Source organism: Mus pahari, chromosome 13 (genome assembly GCF_900095145.1).
Source record: "Mus pahari chromosome 13, PAHARI_EIJ_v1.1, whole genome shotgun sequence".
NCBI lineage: Eukaryota > Metazoa > Chordata > Mammalia > Rodentia > Muridae > Mus > Mus pahari.
Window position 1 is genome coordinate 18,167,606 of NC_034602.1, and position 21,968 is coordinate 18,189,573.

Below are 21,968 nucleotides of genomic sequence, written 5' to 3' on the forward strand. Positions count from 1 at the left end.
CTCCCAAGCCAAAGCCAGCAAGCCAGTCTCTGCCATATTTGAGGACACATGTCATTATCATCTAAAGACCCTACACATGTCTCCTCAAAACTGATTTCTCTCCTTGCTTGTTGTGTGCATTGAGACTTTAAAAAAAAAAAATCCTGCCCCCTCAGAAAAACTCAGGCTCATCTCATTCACCCCCATTTTCCTCATTATATGCCTGGCAAGTATGTACCCAACAAAATTAGACGAGATGGCAGATATCTGGTCTCAGAATGGCATTTAACATGCATTTGTTCTTTGGATAGCAATGAAGGTTACGAATACTAGACTTAAAAGAAAAGCCAGTGACACCCTAAAGAATTAGAAAACTTGGATCCATAGTCCTGTGAGAGCAGAGCCAAAGATCAGAAAATGAAGCCCCTGAGCTAACCAGCCAGGTAAGCAAGCATGGCATCTGGCAAGTCTATACAGTGATCACTCTTTCAGCCTGTGCCAGGTCCCTGGGCATGCGCTTGGAGTCTGCCTGTCTACAGCACAGCGGCAAGGTTTCCTACAGCAACCCTGTCCCACATGGCCCATATGCTCCCTGTACTTGGTGGCACATTGTTCAAAGTGGCATATCCCGGCTTCTGTGAGTAGATCAGGACATCTTACTGAGAGACTGGACATCTACTAATGGCTGTTAAACATAACAACTGCTCGTTGAAACTGCTCCAGCCTATCTCATTTATTTTACTACATATCTACCTACAGATACATTGCCAGCGGCATCCGTATCTAGTATAGTGGTCTGGTTGGTTTGTTCCTGAAACAAAATGGTGGCCCAGCTTATTGTTCCAGTGAGTAGGGTCCCTGCTTGCTGTGGGGTGATACTCATACTCTTCAAAAGCACTTTACTCTTCTTCAAGTCTTCATGCCATAGTGTTGGGGAAGCAGTACCCTTTAAAGATGCTTTACCTCAAAGAATATGTCCCAGATAGCTTTCTGAACATGTCTACCCTGTTCCTGCTTTCTTTCCTGAAGTGAGATTTTTTACTAACAGCCCAATTATGGGGGCATCTCTGACCAGCAAACCTCCCATCCTGGTTGAGACACATGTGGGTCTGAAGAGATTGTGTGGTCCCTCTGGATGTAACAGTTTCAGACCTTAACTTTTCTGACAAACTCAAACAATTTCTGCCAGCATTTACTAGTGTGGAGGTGTGAGTGATGGATGAGAAATCAAGCAAGGGTATCATTGTCTTGGAAATGCCCCTGGCATACAGACAGCAGGAAAATCTTGGGATTTGTGCGATTCTTTCTAAACCCACAGCTAAAATTTATATCTCGATTATAGCGAAACATTCTGCCTTTCTGGTCAGCTCCTATTTCTTTCAAGAGAGCTTCCCCGGACTGAAGAATGGGTGAGGAACTCCATCAGCACCAAGGGGACATCACTTAACACAGACCAGGAGGGCTGTACCAACAGTCACAGTCACCTTTCCACTTACCATTATTATCAAGCTTTCTTTCTACCTGGTTCCCCTTCACTTAACCTTTCTAAGAACTCTTTGTGCATCGATAGTAAACCATCTGCTCTTGAGTGATTTGACACACTTATGTGGCACGGTACCAAACCTTTCAACGGACACCCAGAAAACACGGATTTCAGGAGGAAATCAATTTGCCAAAGTAAAAATGAAATTCAAAACAAGACCTGATGGAGAAATCTCCTTGTAAAATAAGCTACACTGGAATAAGAGAACTGAACAGCGCAGGGACAGTTGGATGTTTGTACTCCTTTAACTGAAGTGTATCAGGTGTTTTGGATCCCTTTAAAGAAGTGGATTTTGAATGGCTTGAAAACATGACTTTGACAGTAAGCTTGGCCCATGAACTGTTTCCTCTTGTAGGTGTCTGTGTTGTCTAGGGCATCAGGGATCAATGCAGAACCCTTAGTAGCTCAGCGATGCTAATTTCACCATTCCTATATTCTATCCACAGAGTATCACACTATCAAAACAGCAAAAAGATGTTTCAGCCATCTCCGAAGTAGTGACTAAGAACCTCTTAAGGGCAGGGGTCCTGTCTTATTCTACAATGTCCATGTGTCTGGCAATTGCAAAAGATCTCCAAAGACTGAGCTAAAACATTAAACCAAGCAAGAAGAAGATGAGCAGATCCCATTGTTCAGCCGAATGTCAAAGGTTCCAGAATGCAAAAGATCTATGAGTGTCTTCAGACTTCTGGCAAACTGCTTCTGAGCAGCAGGTCAGCAGGAGATAAGGGATGTGGCTTCAGACCCCTCACACATTTCTGGGAGCACACCAAGTGTGAGGGAGGTGGCCTTCCTACTCAGCCTTCTGTCCTTAGAACTCTAAGAGTTTATAAACAATGAGCATGTGCCTAAGAAGCCATGATTCCACAGATCGTTATCTGTGAACACTCTGGAGTCATGGCTAGCTATGACATGCTACCACATTGATATAAGAGAAATGCACATGGGCAAGAAACCTCTAAAGAATGAGAATGGTGAGAAGCAAGGCAAATGCACTGAAGTTTTTCACTCTTTGTGCTTAATTCAAGGAAAAGAATTACTAGAAGAAAGGGTATTTAGTGTATGTCTCATCTCCAACTAGAACAGCTCTTGCTGCTGAGGAAATGTTGTAGACAGAAGCAACGGACTCCAGATGCATAGACTTATCTCAGTGCTTGAAGTCTCGTCCCCCATGATACCAGCGCCTACAGTGATTGACCTGCCTGCTGATGGTTTTAAATGGACTGCTGAGTCCACATGGGGTCTGGGTGGCCTTTTACACAGTGCATTTCATGGGAATAGGGACATTTCGACACAGCAGCAACATGATATTGCTCACAAGCTGTGCTTGTGTTTGCTTTGCTCTGTGGGTATGGGGCATGGGAGAAAAGCATTAACATTAAAGCCAATGGTGTATATACAATGTCTGTTTCATCCATGTTGGGACAGAAGCTATTAATGCATCACTTAATAACAAGGATATTCTTGAAGAATAAATGCATCCTGAGGTGGTTTCATCCCCATGTGATCATGCAGTATGTTAAGAGCAGATGCGGACAGCTACGATATACTAGCAGATACCATCAATGGGACTGTCACACATGTGGTCCACTGGTGACTCAAATGGAATTTTCTAACCCATGACAACTTTTTGCCTTTCCCAGGAGAATAGTCATACTACCATCAGAAAATTCGATAAAAGCAGCTATGAACTTCACTACACCTAGCTAACTATTTCATAAATACTGAACTTTAAGTGTCTAAAACCAACAGAATGGTTTGTGCTGCAAATTATATTCTTCCATATTTTATTGCTCACCTTTCTCTTGTTATTTTCTTGCCTCTCTATCCCTGTATCTTTTTTCTATCAAAGGGTAAATTCTGTGATCCCATCTTACTTGGTGGCTTCTGCCTAACAGGGTACCTAGACAAGTGTCTTTCTTAATACTACCTTCAGGTGTCCCTTGAGCTCTAGCATGTTCAAGCCACTCAGAACACATCTCCCCTTAGCTCCAAGACTGAGATCATCCAGAGGCAAGACCTGAATGTACATGTAACTCTTTAAAGGAACAGGCTCATGTCCACCTGTGATTCTCATGACACTCCAGGGTAGAGGTAGGTGCAATGGCAGTCTTGTCAAGACTACACAGCTTTGAAGGATATGCCAAGTAACCATGCAGACTTTATTTTGGTTTTCTCAACTCAGGAAAACCAAATCTACTTCTTCAAACTTTGCTACAGTAAAGCTTGGTTCACAGTCTGGAGCAGTCAAGATCCTCATGGGCTCACACGTCCTGCTTCCATACCTATCAACACCTTGTGGTAAGCTTTATGTCATACAACCAGCTAGACATATTTCACTACAATCAATCATGAGCCAGGGAATGAAGGACTAACTCATTTAACAGGAAGCAAAACACAAGAGCTATAACCTTGAGAAATGTGGCTCTGGCTCTGCTAGTTACCGACAATAGGCTCCTAAAGATGCTTCAAGTTACTTATGACAACCAGGCTATCCATGATGAGCTGCCTGTGCCTCTTTTTTTTTTTTTTTTGGTTTTTCGCGACAGAGTTTCTCTGTGTAGCTCTGACTGTCCTGGAACTCACTCTGTAGACCAGGCTGGCCTCGAACTCAGAAATCTGCCTGCCTCTGTCTCCCGAGTGCTGGGATTAAAGGCGTATGCCACCACGCTTGGCTGCCTGTGCCTCTTGAGCAGAGTGCTGAGGGTGGCTAGTACAATATAATCAACCCATCTATTGGTCCTTTGATCCATGCAAGCAACCAAATTTTGATGACAATGTATCTATGATCAAATGTTTAAAGGAATGGAGGAAAGAAGAAGATGAGGAAGAGGAAGATGAGGAGGAAGAAGAGTAGGAGGAAGAAGAAAGGAAAGAAAAAATAAAGGAGGGAGGGAGGTAAAAATCAGATGTAGAAAGAGGGAGGGGCAAGGATAGGAGAAAAGGAGGGAAATAATGAGAGGAAAGGAAGAAGGGTGGGCATGAGGGAGGGAAGGGGGAAATATGAAGGGGAGGGAGAGAAAGAGGACAGAGAAGACAGAGAGAGAAAATGAAAAGACTAGGGTGGAAGTGTGGGAAGGGTGAGGGGAGAGGTGGGTAGGGAGAATCATAAGACAATAACAACACAAAGCCACAATGACAGATTCTATCTCTGTGGATCCTGGCGTGCTCAGGAAACGCAGCAGTCACATGCACAGGGACACACCCTGTCTCCTGAACTGTAAGAAGTGCAGTGGGCAGTGGTGTGCAGACATCTGCGAAGGTTGGGGGTATAAGCTGGGCCCAGGTGTGGAAGTAAAGCCAGAGGGTCAGGAATACCAGAGCCATCTATGCCTGGGCTTCAGAACCACAGTGGGTACTGAGGCAAATCCCAGGCTTCATTTTAAGCTTGCAGGAAGGAAGCTGGCCTCTATCTCTCCCTTAAAGTCCTTTCCAACACCCCTTCCCCCTGCTGCCTCATCAGGTTACAGCAGCGTTAATTTTTAGGAAGCAGCAAGAAGACTCAGTGGCCACCATTTCCACACCAGTCATAGTGTGTCTGAGGCTAGGTTTGGTGGGAGCGGATGCCTGTGGTATTCTTCTGTAATGTGCTTTGCTTATGAATCAACTATCACGTTTTGAAGAAATTTCATTAAATGAACAGGCTCACAGCAAGACATGGGAGAACACAGGAATAAACGGGAGTGATACAAACAAAAGCCAGAAGTATCCCCTGTCCCATGTGTGTCAGCTGGGCTCAGGGAAGGGGACGGACTTTCCAGGTTCCTTCATTTCTGCTCCTACTGCTCTTAGGGTGGAAGCAAACACATGTGGGGCCCCTGCTAAAATGCTGATGCCAAGTGGAACTCAACAGTACAAACGGCACAGGACTGAGACTGAGGGAAATATGGAAGAACTAGATGATACAACTCAGCAAGCATTCACAGTATATTTTTCTACAATGTCATTATATGCTTTCCTCAGGAACTGTCAAGAGATACCTGCCCAAGGGCTGGGGCTACAGCTCAGTGCTCGAGCGCAGCACTGGAAAAAAAAATCAGCCCCCTCCAAATAGCTGGCTTCAACCCAAACCGAGATGTGATATAAGCATCAAATCCACACTGGGCTCACTCAGTCCAAGGGAAAAGTACAAGTTTTCAAAAAACAAGACAAAAACTACAGTGAGTACATATTTGTAATACTATTTGGGTATACTGACTAAATAAAATATATTAACATTAATTTTGCCTGAGGGGTTTTTTTTCCTTTAAAAAAAAATTTCTTTCTCTAGGGAATTCAGAAGCATCTAGCACCTAGATTACTGCATTTCCAGCCAACCGTGCTCCACTAAAATAGGCAGTCCTGCATGGCATAGATGTATTCCAGAAACACTGGCTACCTCTCATCTGAGATGTGTGACCCAGTCAGGGACTGCTCCTGGTTGAGGTGCTTCAAAGGCCTGAGCTAAAGGTGAGCCTGCCTGCCTGCCTGTCCAGGGAATGACAGCAAGTATGGGCATGCATGTGGTATGTAGGCACAGTGTGGGTTGAGCTAAGGGTGAATACTCAAGAGACATCCCACCCATAACAAAAGTAGTTAGTGAAATAGGAGAAACACACAGAGAAATGCAAACCCTCAACAGGTGCAAAGTCAAGGCTAAACACCCACAGAGAAGTAACAGTCTTCCAAAACTGGAAGGAAACACACATGGCTTTACGGCAAGCCAGCATCATCTTCTTAGGATTTAGGATTTAAACCCCTGCCCGCACTCCTTCTCTCCCCAGCCCTGATCTCACTGAAGGCCGTTCCAACTGTCACACTAGGCTCGAACAAGTGGTTACCACACCAGGCAATACTTAATTGTCATTATTACACATTGGGGTGCCAACAGAAGCCAAGAGAAATGCTCCGGGTCACTGCTGATTCTTATTTTTATTGCCACCAAGTTCATGCGGAGTGTAGAGGCATTGTGAAAGCAGTCAGCATTTTGCCAGGTTCTAAGAATAATAATAACAATAATCATAAGGCTGCCTGCGGGGCTGTAATAAAAGTCCTTTTCTCATTTCAGCAGGGTTTCACTTCTAGGGTAACGGTCTCTCATTTGGAAAAAGTGAACGTCCACAATTGCCTGGGCCCTGCCGGGCAGCAGGAGTTAGCCTGGATGCCATCCATGGATCACATGATCACACCTCATACCCTGCTGGATGGGGAAGATGCTGGACGTTCAGTGTTTCACTGGAATCCTGGCCTGGTGACTTCAGTGGAAATCGAGAGCCTGCAGCCACATCTCCTGTAGGGGAAGTACTCTCCTGGCAGCTAGCCTTCCAGTGACACACCCCAGTCCTGTGCCAGAGATGCCTGCCTTGACCTTACTCCTAACAGAGGTAGCATGAATGGCTCTTTTACCACAGAAGTGAGTTCCAGCAAGTGTGGAGTTTCAGGGCACCCAAGAATCTGGGGTCCCTCCATGGAAGGGGAACTTTTGATCATTCTCTTCCACATTTGCACATTGCCAAGCCTTACTGGGAAAGTGTCACCATAGGTTCAGGGAGCAGCGAGGGAGTCACCTCTTGATCTGGTTATTGACATCCTGGTGGAACATGGCTGACAGATCCAACACAAGTGTTCTCTCTTCGTGACAAGGGAGAGGGCAGTTGCTGCAGGAGGTCCCATTTGTGATACCAATGGCAGAGAGCCACTGGGAGCCAATTCTTGGTCTTTACTGCAGAAATAGCTATCCAAAAAATACCCCCACACTTCCATGTCATGATATGAAAATCATATCAAGCCAGCTCTCAAATCCCCAAACGAAATGAAAACAAAACCCAAGAGCCCTAACTTGTAGCATTGGCCAAGTGTCTGTGGCATCAATACCTTCTAACCATGGTAGTTTTCAAGCTGTTCATTAACAGTCTGGCAGTATGACTGGATCTATGGAGGTCAGCTGACTCCCTGATAACTGGAGCATACATTTATTTTTAAGTCTCTCATAAAAAAAAAAAAAAAAGAAGCCCAGCAAAAGGTTCGAGATTCTGAGCAGATCTACGATCTGTTGAGCTTGTCTGGTAGAGGTCAGAAGCTGGAACTCAACCACCCAGGGCCTGAGGAGCGAAGCTTCTCTCCCCTCCCCCACCCCACCCCGCAGGCATCTGCACAGGGCTTAACTGCTTCTGTGCAAACTTGAAGGGTGATGGGTAGAGCCTGGTGTCTCTACTTAAACCTTTTCTACTTTTGCATAAAAGGAAGGGAAGCTGGGTTTTTTTTTTTTTTTTTCTGGGTTATATTTATACTTCCCAAATCAGAAAAATGTCCTAACCAGATAGGAGGACAGGTGGCAACTGGCAACCACAGCGCAAAACCTGTTTTGTTTTGTTTTTCCATTTCTTTCTGAAACCCCATGCAGAAGGAAAGTTAACGGAATGTCAGTTGACTGCTCTACATACAGAAGAGCCACTGACTCTTTCAACACACAGAGAACAAAGCAGAAAATAACACTGAGACCAAACCCCAGAAACAGAAAGTAGTGTTTGCCTATCTGTTCCAGGGCCTTTTAATCTTGGACTCCTCTTCGTTTCTCTCAGTAAATGAAGGGAGCACAATGAGATTTTTGAATTTCAGTGGTCAGAGTACAGTGAAGATAAGATTAATGCTGGGTTTTATTTACAGGAACAAGCCGCTTAGCACAGTTAACCTGTATCGTTGGAGACACAAAGAGAAAAAAGCCGGAAGGGCTGCACATGGGGCTTGGGCACCTTTTTTGGTCCAAATTCTCTATAGTATACTTTTCATTTCTATGTTGGGTTCTGGAACATTACTGACCACAATAAAAGTCTTAGCCAGCTGACAATGCCCTTGTGTGAACTCAAAAGCTCTCGAGTGTGGGAACGCTGAGGGAAGTGCGGATGACATCTGAGTCAGCTTCTCACCTGGGAGCTGTATGGGGACATGTGGGTATCACAGAGACCTGGGTGGGGTAGCACTACTGGCCAATGTGGCAGGGACAGCCTCCCACGAAGGCTCTGTCCCCCTGCCCTGAACAGCAGCTGTGCTGCTGTGAATCAGTACCCTAAAACAGTGAGGTGCGGAGCATCAGATCTTGCCATGTTTCTTCTTAGAATACACTTGCTTGACAGCTCCTCTCCCTTTTTCATCCCCAATAAGGCAACACCATGATTCCATCCATACTGCTGGGACACTGCTCTCCCTTAGGGGAAAACATGCTGAGGATCCCTCAGGGAGATCTATCCAGGCCAATTCTATCTGTGGGATGAGGTGTGAAGATGGAGAAAAAAAACCTAAAGGGTCCAGGAAGCTCTGTTTTGGGTCAAGCTTTCTGAAGAGAGACCCAAAGAGAGGGAGACCCACCCTGCTTGCTTCCCAAGTTTCCTCTTAGCTCAGCCTATCTTTCTCCAGTCCTTCCTATTTCCTGTAATTTTATTTTTTTTTGACAGGGTTTCTCTGTGTAGCCCTGGCTGTCCTGGAAATCCCTCTGAAGGACAGGTTGGCCTCCGACTGAGAGATTCTCCAGCTTCTGCAATTAAAGGCATGTGTCACCACACCTGCCTCCTAAATATTCTCATCCTAAAGTATCAGCCAGGAAACCCCCCCCTCCAGCCAGCATCTCTCTCAGCTCATGTTCCCATCCTTTCTGATCTGCCCACCCTCCCTCATGGCTACCCTCCCATTCCCTGTTCATCAGCCTGGCTTCCTTGCCAGTCTGGCTTCTGCCTGCAACTCGTTGAGCTACTTTTGGGAAATGCACAACTGGCCCAAATTCTCCCTGTAGGGCACTGACTAAGTTCTCTTTGACCTTTCTCACTTTTGTCACGTGTGTTTTCTGTGGCTTCCATCCTATAATTCTTCTGAGAAATTTCATCTGAACCACAGGACTTGTTCTCTGTCTCCTCCCCTCTACCCCTTTTCTCTACAGTTAAAGGCTAGTGTTCCTCCAAGGGTCCACTCTCTTGTCTCACGTAGCTGACTCTATGCACAGACGGAACATCTGCCCCTTCCATCCCTACATCCCAGCTAATTCCCTGGATCAGAACTATCACGTCTCTATCCTAATCAGCATTGGATTACTATCACTGTTGCCACAATCACTGTAGTTTGTCACTACACCCGTGGACCTATACCAAGTCAGTAGACAAACCCCATCTCTCCCTGACTTCTCCTTACTCACTCTGCCTGCTGACACAGGTTCGGACACCCTTCTCTGAGACCTAGACTCCCAACAGTTGCTATCGTGAGAACAGACTCTACTCTGTAAAGCAGCTGGAGCTATCACCTGGCCCCTTGCCAGCACCGCTGATCACACCCCAGATCAAGATGCCGGAGTCCTCTTATGCCTCTACTCTTTTGCTTCTAAACATTCTTCCCTCTTTCCTCAACTCATTCCATAGTCAAAATAGGCCTGGCTCCCTCTCATACTCCTGCGCATACCAGCTGCTCCAGGAATCTGAGCCCTTCTGTGAACCCCAATCCTCTGCCCAGTTAGGACACACTATTTATTCTTTGAATATATTCTCTATGAAAAACTCATATTCTTGTGAGTTTATCATTGTGTCGTAACACAGGCACCACAGCTTTCTTTAGTTGTCAAGGTTTCCAAGGCAGCAGGGAGCCCATCTTATCCACTAAAGGTTTCTGGGATGAGTTTCTATCTCTGAGGTCCAGACAACCTAAATAAAGCTGGGAGCTGACCCAAACAACATCTACACAAGTGCTAAAATGAATTCAGCAGGGGTTGGGGTAGGGCTGTGCTTTGGGATCTGTTTTGGGTCAGATACTAAAGAAATTTCAGGATTTCATGGTCAGCAGTCTACAAATACAAGGCAGTAAGTGGGTTGTAGAGTGACTGACCTTTGTGTACAGGAAGAGGCTAGCCCAAAGTGGGAAGCCATGTTCTCCACACATTAGCTTATTTGTCTCCATTCTCTCTCCACCAGGGCCTGGCAAAGCTGGCTTAGGCCTCTTATGCCCAGGAGTTCTAGTTGATGGTTCAGACAGGAAGTTAGTGAAGTTCTTTCAGAGACCTGGAGTTGTCCTCTGCTGGAACCCAGGGTGTGATTTCATGTCAGGCTTAGTGTCCAGGCTTCTGCCCCATGTCACTTGCAAATGGAATCTCAGGCAAAGGGTTGCCCAACTGAGATGATATGTAGTTTTTGTCATTGGCACAACACGAGTTATTGACATTAACATTATGCCATTAACAAAATCATTGATGTTGGCTGGGTGAATTCCATGCCAGGATATAATTTTCATGTATTGCTTAGGTAAGGTGAACCCTCATCTCCTAGGTGCAGAGATGGCAGTCACTGCAGCGCTGGCGAGCTTAGGACACACCAGAACCAGGGCTTCTAACTATTTGTAAAGCATCTAGTTGAAAGCCAGAATCTCCAAGAAAATAGCCATGGCATACTGTCAAGACCCGCGAATTTGAGCTGGTGAGACGGCTTAGTAGGTAAAGGTGCTTTCTGCAAAGCTTCGTGATCAGACTTCAGTCCCTGGGACCCACTTGGTGGACAAAGAGAACTGACTTTTATGAGTTGTCTTCTAATGTCTACACATGTTCCCATGTCATGCAGAGTGTACCTTCATATACCCTAACATAATTTCTGTAAGTGTAGAAAAAGCAACAGCCACACTTTTATCTCATAACACACAACACATTACCATACATGTCACAAACACACATGTCACAGTGTGTACAACATACTACTACACAAATTGTTCAACTACACACATGAATACTATATACATATACAGCACATACAAGCTCCCTGCATACCATACACATATAACACATACCAAACTTATATACACCACATATATACCCCATACATAAACACTACACACAAGACAGAGACATAATATTACATATATATTCCACAAATCACACATACCACACACATACATGCCACATACGTACATACCACACACATACACACCACACACATGGCACAAGCATAGATACAACACAAGTCACACATACCAAACATATACCAGACACACTACTCAAACACTGCTACATATCATACAAATACTCATACTCATCACAGATACACACTATAAACATAACATACCCATACACTCTGTGATATACACAATATCACAGACATACCACACATATACCATGACAAACATACCATACAGATATACATATATACTACACATCACATACCATATACCATATGCCTTATGTATACATAACATGTACAAACATACCATAAATACACAGCACATACATATGTATACACATTCTTTACATGCCTGACAAATTCATACCCTAATACACCATACATATTTATGTATCAAACACACATGCATAAAAATATTACATATCAAACTTTATATGACCCAGCACAGGGGAAGGCCAGGGCCAAGTAGTGGGAGTGGGTGGGTAGGGGAGCAGGGGCGGGGTGGGGTATAGGGAACTTTCAGGATAGCATTTGAAATGTAAATAAAGAAAATAATAATAAATAAATTAAAAAATCACATATCTATGTGCACATATACTATAGATATGAATAAATATACACATATTTGCACATGCCACACACAGGAACACATAAACTAGCACATACATTTCTAGCATGCACACAAACGCATCCATCCATCATACACACAACACATAATACCCATACATATACACAGAAGCAAGCACGCACACACAGGTGCTGACTAACACATTTGAGTTTCTGTTTCCTCCAAGGAATGGCTTTAGATTCCTTCTCCTTGTGTACACCCAAGCCCAATCCACGATGACAGGTGATATGCAGAGTCCCTTCAAAGTTCAGGAATAGCCAATTGTTAGGACGGTCTGTGAAGATCGTTGTGATTCCTACCGGTTGACAGATTAAGGGAGATGCAGAAGGCCAAAGGCCTGAGTGCAGCCTGCAATTCTCATTCCTCTGATGGGAAGAGAAGGAGGGTGGGAAAGTCCCACTGCTTACCGTCTCGTGTTTTGAGAAATCCATGAAAAAGGCATACTTCTCAGTTGGCTCAGCTATGCCTATGGTGGAGTACCAGCGGCTCTTACAAGCATTCCAAGTCAGGGATAGTAAGTTACATTATGAACAGTATCGAATTTGACAGACCTGCTCTGCTACATTGAGCTCTGAAGAGGGGCAAGGAAGGGAGAAAGAGAAATCAAGGCATACAGGGAGCCAACCTACATACTTCAGTCATCTCCAGAAAGGAGAAACTCAGTGGCGGTGGCAGCTCCCGAGGCTGGAGAAGCTGCCTGCTTGCACCTCCAGTCCCTGCACTTGCTGCAGCTGCTCAGATGCTGCCAGATAATGCTCCTTCCAGGCTGAAGTGGGGCTATCGCTTCAGAAGAGATGCATTTCACTGATTAAAAACAACTTCCTTTGGCTGCTGATTAGATAACTGGGCTCACATCCGTACTTGAAGCTGGCTGCCCACTCGCCAGCCAAGCTTGCTGTCTCTCTTTCAGTCCTAAAAACCTCCCTCCAGCCCCTCTTCTCTCTCCCAGGCCTAGAATCTCATGGCTGCTCTCTATCCTGAGGACCCATCCTTGCCTGCCTAAAGCTGATGGCAGTGATGGGGCGAATAAGCCTGGTGCCATAGTATGTTTAAAAAATGCCACAGTGAATCCCAGATTTTGTATGCCAACCAAAACTTATTGCTACCCACAGGCACCCATGGGAGAGGACACTGGCACAGGACAATTAGTTGCCAATATGTGACAATATATTTTTAAATGCTCTCATGTGACACAGTAATATGTACACTGCCTATATGCAGTGAGAACTTAAAATGATTGCTTATAGTTCCTGCTTCAGCCCTGCCCTCATGGCTGCATCAATGTAATGAATCCAGGAGGAGGAGGAGGAGGAGGAAGAAATGAAGGAGGAGGAGGAGGAAGAGGAGGAAGAGGAGGAGAAAAAAGAAGAGGAAGAGAGGGAGGAGGAGGAGGAGGAGAAGGAACAGGAGGAGGAGGAGGAGGAGGAGCAGGAGGAGGAGGAGGAGGAGGAGGAAGAAATGAAGGAGGAGAAGGAGGAGGAGGAGGAAGAGGAGGAGGAGGAGGAAGAAGAAGAAATGAAGGAGGAGGAGGAGGAAGAGGAGGAAGAGGAGGAGAAAAAAGAAGAGGAAGAGAGGGAGGAGGAGGAGGAGGAAGAAGAAGAGGAGGAAGAGGAGGAGGAGGAGACAGCCAAACAAAATAAAAACCAAGATCAATATTTTTATACACTTCATTATTTCAGGATTCCTAGAAAAATGAAAAATGTAGATTTTCTTTTGTATCTGTTTTCTCTCTTCTCATCTAAGCTAAGGAGAGCAATTGTTAGGTGTAAGCACTCAGTGCTCACTGAGAGGCTGTATAGGATCAGATGAATATCAGACTAAGATACACTCAAAGGGAGACTGAAGGGTGCATATCCTAAAAGGCACCCTCTCAGAGTTCAATTCGTTCTCCTTCTGTCTGGGTTCTACACAGATTGTCCAGTGCTCAGTCATGGATCTAGCCTTCCTTGCTTAGCAACATCTCATCTCTAGCTCAGCCTTGGGCAGGCCTAACCTTCCCATGGCTTTTCCCTTGGACTCTGCTAAGCCCCACAGTGGCTTGGCTTTCTCTCGGTGTTTGTGCGTTTAGCCTGGAATTCCACCTTGCATTCTGGGTTCCCGTCTCTCTCTGCCCCTGCTTCCCTATGGTTGCATTCAAACACAGAGTGGTGCTCTGGATTCTACCACCGTTTGGCCACAATCCCCAGCTTGCCAGCTGGGAAGGGCAGCGCAGCTCTGTTCTCTTCTAGGCCACAATTGGCAAGAACAAACCCAAACCAGGGGGAAACTCACTAGAAAGAAGGAAGACGTATTACTGAGCAAAGGAGTAGAGCATTGAGCCATCACTTTTCTTTACAGTTGCCCATCTGCTCTCTGGACATCAGCCTGGACCACATCCACAGGAAGGCTTTTACGAGGCCCTAGAGTTCTGTGTCAGTGCAATGGGCTCTGCCCTCCCTCCAGCAAACAACTGAGACTTGGTAAACTCAGGTTTGCCAGAAGAGGTCAACTGAGTGCTTTGTCAGCTTCAGATGGTTTCAGATACAACCACTTCAGAGAGCTGAGAGTTCTCTCATTATTAAAGAGACAACTTCAGAAGAACACGCCACAACGCCATTAAGTAGACCATTTCCATGACTAAATCCCTGCTTTCCAGAAAGTTCTCCTTTGGGTCTGACTTAAATTCTACAAGCGGCTCTTCAAATTGTTTTTTCTTTTTATTCGGACTTTGAAGAAAATGGAGGTCCAGTAATGGTGTTTGTATTACTCTGCCTTTGACTGTCATTGTCCCAATTTTTATACATAGATCTATGGTGTCCTTTCAGCATTATTACAGAAAGCAGCAGTGTGTGAAACCCTAACTTTTCTAATCCTGGGAGTGACCCACTAACCAGTGGGGCCTGGTTTCCAGTTTCTCACCGCTGGTTTTCTAACTGTTCTTGTCTGGTCCAGAGCCTCCTGGCATGGTCACGGCCATCAGCAGCAGGCCCATCTCTCTCCACTGAGTGACCCAAGTTGTTGAGTCCTCATTGCTGGCCACTCCAAAGGCTTGAACTCTCAATCTGCAGTCAGTCTCCTCTTTGTTACTGTCCTGCTCTAACACATTTCTCTCTCTTCTGGCTGTTTTCAATTTTTGAGTTTTATGGGTCCGTTTTTCATTAACGGACTCATCTCTTTCTTATGCTCTGTTGTCTGTCTTCATCTTACTACCGAGGCCACATGGATCCCTTTTCTCTAGGACTGTAAATCCTGTGATGCACAACACACACTTTCTCTGTCTTTTAGTCTGTCTGCCATTCTGTCTTCTGCTTTATTCATCTGGCCCACAAAGCCACTCTGGGGAATGCGGTAGCTGCTCTTGCTCACATGGGGAAAACTGAGGCTCAGAGAAGATGAGAAGTTCTGCCCTGAGGGTTGCAGTCAGGGACCAGAATGTTGGATGTGTCTCTTCTGAGACTTGCCCTCCTGTATGAGCACATTGCTCTTACTGCCTCCATTTCCATGGTGACTTTTGCTTCCCCCTGTTGCCCTTTGCTCCCACCCCAAACTCTCCTGGTTACTGGTCCCCTGTCCTTTTGAATCCATGATTCTCATGAGCCACTCCATAAGGCAGTGTGGTGAAGTATTGCTTCAACTTTATTTCCTGTAATTTGTGAATACCCCCTACATATTACCCCATTCTATTTAATGTTATATTCTACACATTATAAAATTACAGCCTATATATAGCCTACATATGGAAATGGGTGGATTTCCTTCAACAATCACACAAGCAAAGGAGGCCACCATGTAGTGTGGATGTGGGTGTTTCTATGGTGGGTCCTCTTACTCCTTCCCATGTACTATCTGTCCTCTGGGCTTTTGCTCTCAGTTTTCCTAGCAGTGATGTTGTGGCTTCTAGTTGTCCACAAGAAACTTTGCTCTCTTCGTTTGTGAGGCTCACATCAAATAGCCTCCCTCTGTCTTTAGGGCCAAGTCAACAACGACTGCCAAACCAGGCAAAATGTTTACCAGGGCATTTTAATTTTTCAAGTTTGAAATGATTACTTTCTAAATTTCATCTTGAAAGGAAATTGAACTGAGAATTGTACACGGTGACAGTCAGGGAGAGGAGACCCTGAAATGACATGCCCAACGGAGTGCCCATACCAAGGCACCTGGGACTAAGCACTTGATGTAGGATGCAAAGACCTGTGAGGGAGCCAGTCAGCAGTGCCAGCCGAGCCTGCTCCCCACCCACACTACATGGCCAAAGGGACAAGGTGCCCACAGCACTCGTGACCTATTCATCTATAAAACACGTGAAATACACATATCTTCCGTGCTCTCCAGGAACCAGCCTTGTTTTCGGTTCCTTAAATCACACCTACGGCATGACGATTCTGCAGAGGATCCACAGCAGCTGTGGAATTTCAGGGCAAGCCCACCTCTTTCTCCACAAGAACTAAGTCCTTAGCCTGACTCTGAAGTAGGGGCTCTCCCTGTGTGACATGGTCAAAGGACAATTTCTTCTGTTTCCCAGAATGAGCCTCTTGCTTGGTGATGAGAACCACAGGCGGGTTGTGACCACGTGTTTATGTTTTGAAAAGAACCCCTATCATACAGGGTGCTTTCAGGACTAAGCAAAGGAGATCTATATGCTCCAACACTGGCCGCATTCCTTGATTTAAAATGACCTTTAAGTTAATACAAATGTATTTCATATAGTTTCATGTAGTTCAGCACATAGTAACATCAAGATCACCTGTAGTCAACAGAAAACCACCTTAAAAATAAACACATCAATTAAAACAGATCACCCAAGTCCCAACTTGAGGAAACCCTGTTGTGTGACTGACCTCAGAGGACAAGAGGGAATGAACCCATCTACCTTACCCTGACAGCAGCCATTTCCTAACTGTGCATATGCCACAGCCCGCAGGACAGCAGGGTGAGCCACTTACCCATGCCTCGCTCACTCTTGGAGTTCTGCTGTGCTCCAGAGGTAGTGGAGAGGTCCTCAGGGACAGGCATGGGCTCATCCCCTTCATCTGGAGTGTCACTGACTGGGGGGCTTTCCTTTCCTGCAGACACAAATCAGAGCTTGAGTTTCTGGCAGGCGTCGTCAGCTGCTGGGAAAACCTCACTGCCTGGGCTTCACCCTGACGGCACTAGGGCAGCCTGAAGTGGTACCTGCTCTGAATTAATGCTTCCCTGTTAGGACAAATATATATTTCTCTTCCTAGGAATGAATATCACTGCTAAGCACTAAATAGACATCAGAGAAGAGAACAAAGATTTACAAAAGGAAAACAACAACAAAATGCAAAACAATATCTGTGACCTTAGCTATTCCTGGTACCAATTACTACATAAATATTGATATATTATAGGGCCCACGTGGTGATGTTTTTCAAAGCCAACTGGCCTTTAGACATTCTCAATACACTTTGTTGATACAAACCTATTTCTACAATTGTATTTATAGGGGGTAATAAGGAATTAGTTCCATTGTTTTGCTTCTTTTGACTCCATATATTGTTTTGACTCTACCTGAGCAATTTCGCACTGAACCTCCTATCAGTCAGTTTTGGACATATCCTTAAAGATCATCACTGTATGCATCTCTGGAAGTGTTACTGCTGGGCTAATGGTGGCTGTATTTCCGAGGCTCTTCTCGTGCTTTGTCAAACCCAAAAGCGTACAAAGATAAAAGTTTATTACACTTCATAAAGTAGGGTTCCCCCTTCTCCCCTCCTCTGCCTTTCTTTCTTCTTTGCTATTATTTGAAAGTCTCACACATGCCTATGCAGCTGTTTTTGGTCCCTCCCTCTGCCTCCTGTGTTATTACTTGGTAATCTCACACATGTGGGTATAGCTTTTTGGCCACTCTTACTTCCAGTTGTCCCCTCACTCCCCCCCAATCCCATCTCTCTAGCAATCTTTGGCTGGGTTAGAATGAAGTTTGTCTAGCTCCGGGATGGAGAAATTGAGGTCGACACAGTGAAGCTGTCACTGGTAGAAAAATGTTCTCTTCTCACCGTGGCTGGAGCTCTGAAAGTGTCCACCTTTCTGGAGCTGATTTAAAGGGATCGACAGGCTCAAACCGCATAGGAGAAACAGCCAGTGAGACCCTAAATCTATGCGGACTGACCCACTGTAGCTACGTACAAAAGAAAGTCCGGCTCAAGATCCTGACCGTAGGCTACCAGATGTGTGCCCGCTGAGTTGGCAACTTGGCCCAACAGGCGAAATGACCTCCCAACAAACACCAACCCAGACGTTTTGGGAGCATTATGTAAACAACGTGCCAATGAGTAAAACTGTTCTGAGAACACCAACAGACCTGGTATGAAAATTGGATCAACTCAGAAGAACTGCACAAACATTTTTAGGAGCCAGAAAAGATCAGTAAAATAAGTACATGAGACAAGCTTTACTGGAATCTTTAAAATAGAATCTGCACAGGCACCAAAGACATACTTTGGGGAATAGTGTTACGATTGCTAAGAAAGAGACATCACAATGTACTATCCCAGGTTAGCTTGATTAGAGCAACTGGCATATTTTCAGAAAGAGCATTATTGGGTATATTTGGATAGCTGATACCAGATAAATAGTTAAAGATGGGGTAAGTTTATAATAATTTCCCAAGGAAAAACAAAAAGCCCAAGAGACTGATTGAAAGTGTTCACATTGTGCTAGAATCTTGCAGCAGTAGTCAGTACTGTCTCCCTCACCCTAAATAGAAGACCTCCACAGTCACAGTGGCAGATGTGTGGCTCTGCTTTTCATCTTTGCAACAAGCAAGGAAAGCCTCTATCCAGGAGCATACAGAAGGTATACGAACAATTTGACAGCTTACAGTCCTACAGAGTCACAGCCCAGAAAGTGTGGGGACGTTGGGGAGGTATTCAAAGATAATAAAACACAGAAATCCGGTTAAACAGATCTTCTTTATAATGTAGAGACATTGAAGTGGGGAGGTGAAAGGCTGGGTGAGCAGAGACCCACACCACTTGCCTTCCGAAAAGCCAGTAAATAACCTCCAGAAAGCAGAGGGGAGAGGAAAACGATAGTTATAACTTCAAAACATAAAAAGAAATAATTATAAAAAGAGCCTCCATGAGATTGGGAGTGGGGCCCCTGGCAACAAAGCCATAGCCCAAGAGGCTGGTACATGAGACGGCACATACAGAGTGAGTGGAGCAGTGGCGACCTGTGATTCACCAGCTGGCATTAATATTGAGTGGGAATGGGAAACGGAGAAATGGAATTGCTTTAACTTGTTCTGTTGTGATGGTCTTCCGTATAATAACTTTGGTGTCATCCATGATACTTCTGGGTCTGTGGACATGCTATGCCACACTAGAGCTGGAGGGAGGGGTATGTGTGATAAAGGTCTAGGATTAGCCAATAAAAGTATGCCACATTCTCAGACTAATTCATGCTGAGTTAATTGCATGCAAAAAGATCTGTGATTACCCAATTTTAAAGGTGTGGCTGATCCATCTCTGAAAGGACAAAAATCAACTCTGTCTTAAGGATGATGTTCATAGTAACAGCTGGACTTCTTAAGAATCACAGCTGGCTGAAGTTGTACATTAAAAGGCCATCTCACCTCTGTCGCATCTTATATCCTGGTACTTTTCTTACATGAAGGACATGGTGTAATGAAAACAGTAGGGATTGTGATTCTAAAACGCTGTGGGTCAGACAGATCAATAGGAACTCTCAGAGCAGAAGAAGCCACACAGGGAGAAGGAAGAACAGCAGATCAGTCCCCATGTGTATAGGAGTATAGAGTACAAAATCAGACCAGAAGGAACAAAACCAGATGTATTCACATGGCTGCCAAGAGCATGACATTAATTCAACCCTGCCTCACCCTGGCTCACTGATGGTTTTTAAGAGGTCCTCTGATTTGCCTAAAAGCCCCCAGTGTGAGTTCTGTTGCAGAGGCATCCATCACTCTGGGGGTGGGGGTGCTTGATGCCCAAAGACCTTTGCATTCTTTTACTGCTGGGAGGTCTTCCTGCAGAAAATTTACCACCTCGTGAAAACCTTTCTGATAGGCCAAATTATTGTGCATATTGGCTTTTGCCCCACTAACCATTTGAACCATTACTTAAAAAAAACAAAACAAAACAAACAAACAAAAAACAAGTGCTAGGTAAAGCCAACACACCCCAATTATGAATACAATGATTAATCTGCGTTATAGGTCTGATTAAAGCAATTGGAGAGCTGATGGGAAGGAGAGATGGCCACTACTTTAGAATTCTCTCCTCAGGTATAACAAGAGGCTAGAACTCATGATTTGGGCATGGTTCAGCAGGTCATGGTGACAATTAATCATGAGCGTGAACACCAACGTGTTAAGCAAACTCTTGGTAACCTGTACCACACCACAGAGGCATAGGCTATGTGGTACCCTTACCAGGTAGCACAAGTAATCGGGTGGAGAAAGCAAGATAGCAAATGCTTAATAAGTCAAATGGAATGACTCTGAAGAGGCAAGCAAAATTTCACTTCCTTAGAAAACAACACTTCTGGTGAAATTATAATCACACCAATTTATACTTAACTTGCCTGTTTGCCCGTGTGTCAAGTATGTCTTTGAGAAATTTGTGGTCAAATTAAAGAAATTGTGCCCTTAATCTGAAAGTAAAAGTAAATGAGGTCTCATGTATGATTTGCCCAGCTACCCAGCAAATCTCTAGAAATCTCTCCCAAATGCATGCACCTGTAATATACAGAGGGGCTTAAAGGAGAGTAATTCCAGGGTAATAGATGTACTCACTACAGAGCCACCACTTGTGGAGAGTAAGTTGCTTCTAGCCTAGGGCTGAAGTAGGCTCATAACTGTCTGGCTCCCTATGGGACTTCCTGTCAATTTCTTATAGGCTGAGTCTTAGCTTCCTGCAACTTGGAGGTAACTACATCCTCCTTCAGTGGGTTTTTATAAGGTAAAAATGAGAAAATGCTTAGGACGTTATTTGGGTAATTCCAAGTGCTCAATCAATGTGATTTACTATGATTAACTAGGTAGGATACTTTTGTTATTTAATATATATGAGGCTCCTCTTCTCTACACAGATTATGTATGTCTACAGGGTGTACTCTTTGTGTGCACGTTCCAACAAACACATTACAAACAGCATTAAGAAAATATAAAATACAGAGTTCAGGTGATGTGAGCCAGAGGAGCCTCAAAGATTCACTGGCCGGAGTCCCTGCTGCTATAGGAGACACACCATGGTTCAGGAGGCAAGAGCATTGGCTTGGGTCCCACAGCTGCCATCAGAAATGGGCGTGGAGTTGGTCTTTCAACTCCCACAAGCTTCTTCTCCTAGACTGCCTCTTTCTTCAGAAGGCAGACAAAAATGCAGGAGTAATCTGAAAATTCTGATGAAGGAAAGACCAGGAAACTAGCTTCCATCAGAAAGTTTGTGAGGGACCTCCAAAGGATGCACCTCAGTGTGGTCTTGATAGACGACAGTGTAATAAGGCTGGACACACCCTCGAGTCAGTCAGTTCCTATCAGCAATGACCATCAACCTCTAGGATTGATGCTGTAGGTGACATCAATTAGAGCACAGTTCATATTTAGAGTACACCCCAGGGAAGAAGAATACAAGAGCCTTGAAGACAGGGATCTAGTGAGGAATGTATTTCTGAAGTATTGCACATGTTAAGGGGAATCCTATGAAACTGCTAGGTTTGAACATCTTATGAAAAAGAAATGACTCAGTAACATATTCCTCAATTTCTTATGAAGAAAGCTAACTCCCAGGATAGGATTATAGCTCAGTGGCTTGTCTTGCATGAATAAAGTCCTGGGTTCCATCCCCAGGGCTGCAAGAGAAACAAAACAAGAAAAAAGAAGAAAAAAAACCCAAAATAACAAGTCAACCTTCCTACATGAATCCTTCCTACTTTCTCCCCAGTCTTAGCAGAC

At 44.7% G+C, this 21,968-nt stretch overlaps 1 protein-coding gene across 4 annotated transcripts in view; it reads right to left on the reverse strand.

Annotated features, from left to right (window-relative positions):
* The window catches only part of Ikzf1 (IKAROS family zinc finger 1), an 89,207-nt gene that overhangs the window by 49,581 nt on the left and 17,658 nt on the right, over positions 1 to 21,968 (reverse strand). For all 4 annotated transcript variants that reach the window (XM_021210476.1, XM_021210475.1, XM_021210474.1 and 1 more), the window contains exon 3: positions 16,972 to 17,091. In XM_021210476.1, the coding sequence (XP_021066135.1) occupies positions 16,972 to 17,091 (120 nt within the window). The remainder of the gene's footprint in view (positions 1 to 16,971; positions 17,092 to 21,968) is intronic.